This window comes from Galeopterus variegatus, unplaced genomic scaffold, assembly GCF_000696425.1.
Source record: "Galeopterus variegatus unplaced genomic scaffold, G_variegatus-3.0.2 Scaffold8750, whole genome shotgun sequence".
NCBI classification, from domain to species: domain Eukaryota; kingdom Metazoa; phylum Chordata; class Mammalia; order Dermoptera; family Cynocephalidae; genus Galeopterus; species Galeopterus variegatus.
In genome coordinates, this window is record NW_007734861.1 from 4,990 (window position 1) to 6,068 (window position 1,079).

Consider the following 1,079-nt stretch of genomic DNA (forward strand, 5'->3'; position numbering starts at 1 on the left):
CTTGAGGTAGCAACTAAATTGTCTAGTCCTGCTTTATGGCAAATAACACTGGCTAGCAAAAATAGGTAATGCCTTTTTTAAATCTTTTAATATACTGTTATTATCAGTTTCTATTTTTTTTTTTTCTTCCTCCACAAGGGAAATTTTATTGATGGCTCTAGTTTATTCCCTCCCAAAAGACCAACTGTAACCAAATTAAGTGAACATCACCTCAAGATTTTATTGTCTTTATAATAAAACAAATGATGAAGCTTAGAACTGGATCACTTGGCCCTTTCTCTTCTTACCTCCTCCCAGTTCAAAATGCTCACAACTCTCAATAGCCAGCATCCTCGTAGATCTGCAGTTAGATTCAACACACTCAAGTGTCAGCACAATCTTCATAGTTTTAACCTTTTTTCCAGAAAATCGGCTTTCCTGACCACCATAGCCACTCTGCTTCCTGTCATAACACCTCTTTCCCTGGACATACAAAGAATCCTTGCCCTTCTTATACTGTGTCACTTTGTGGGGTTGATGCTTGCCACACTTCTTACAGAATGTCCAGCACATTTTAGGAATGTTCACCATGTTTGCGCAAGAGCTATGGGCATGGAAAACAGTTTCTAGTTTTAATGGATATAAGCTGTACATATCATCACTAATATTCTTATCAGCAGTAAAAGGAATGATAACTGTACTATATTGTATTATTAATTTAGTCAACTCTCAGAAAGTAACTGAAATAAAAACAGTGGCTCAAGGATGGATAATTCAACTTATATTATTTCACTGGGCAACTAAGTTAAAATTCACAAGATTGTTTCATACTAATTTTATGCGGCAATTCTTGAGAAATCACATTAGCATTAAAGTTCATGTGAGTACATGATTTTCAAAGCAGTTTAAAATGATGAAAAGAGATTCAATTTCTGCAAATTATTCTAATTAACATTATTCTAGAAACAGTTAACTTACATCTTCAATGTGATAAGAAGAAACCAAATTAAGAATTTTAAAATATTTTCAAAAATAGGCTTGGCAAATCTGTTAACTAAAACTATAGAAGTGGTTGACTTCTACATCTAATGATTTTTTTT

The 1,079-nt window shown here is 33.3% G+C and overlaps 1 protein-coding gene across 1 annotated transcript; it reads right to left on the bottom strand.

Annotated features, from left to right (window-relative positions):
- Nucleotides 1–252: 252 nt before the first annotated feature.
- Nucleotides 253–570, bottom strand: LOC103608727 (60S ribosomal protein L36a-like). The gene has a single exon (XM_008593131.1). It carries the CDS (start codon nt 568–570, stop codon nt 253–255), a length of 318 nt encoding a protein of 105 aa, XP_008591353.1.
- Between the last annotated feature and the right edge of the window lie 509 nt (nt 571–1,079).

Excerpts from the sequence above, each read along its gene's own strand:
- LOC103608727 (XM_008593131.1), bottom strand. The coding sequence starts at position 570 with ATGGTGAACATTCCTAAAATGTGCTGGACATTCTGTAAGAAGTGTGGC.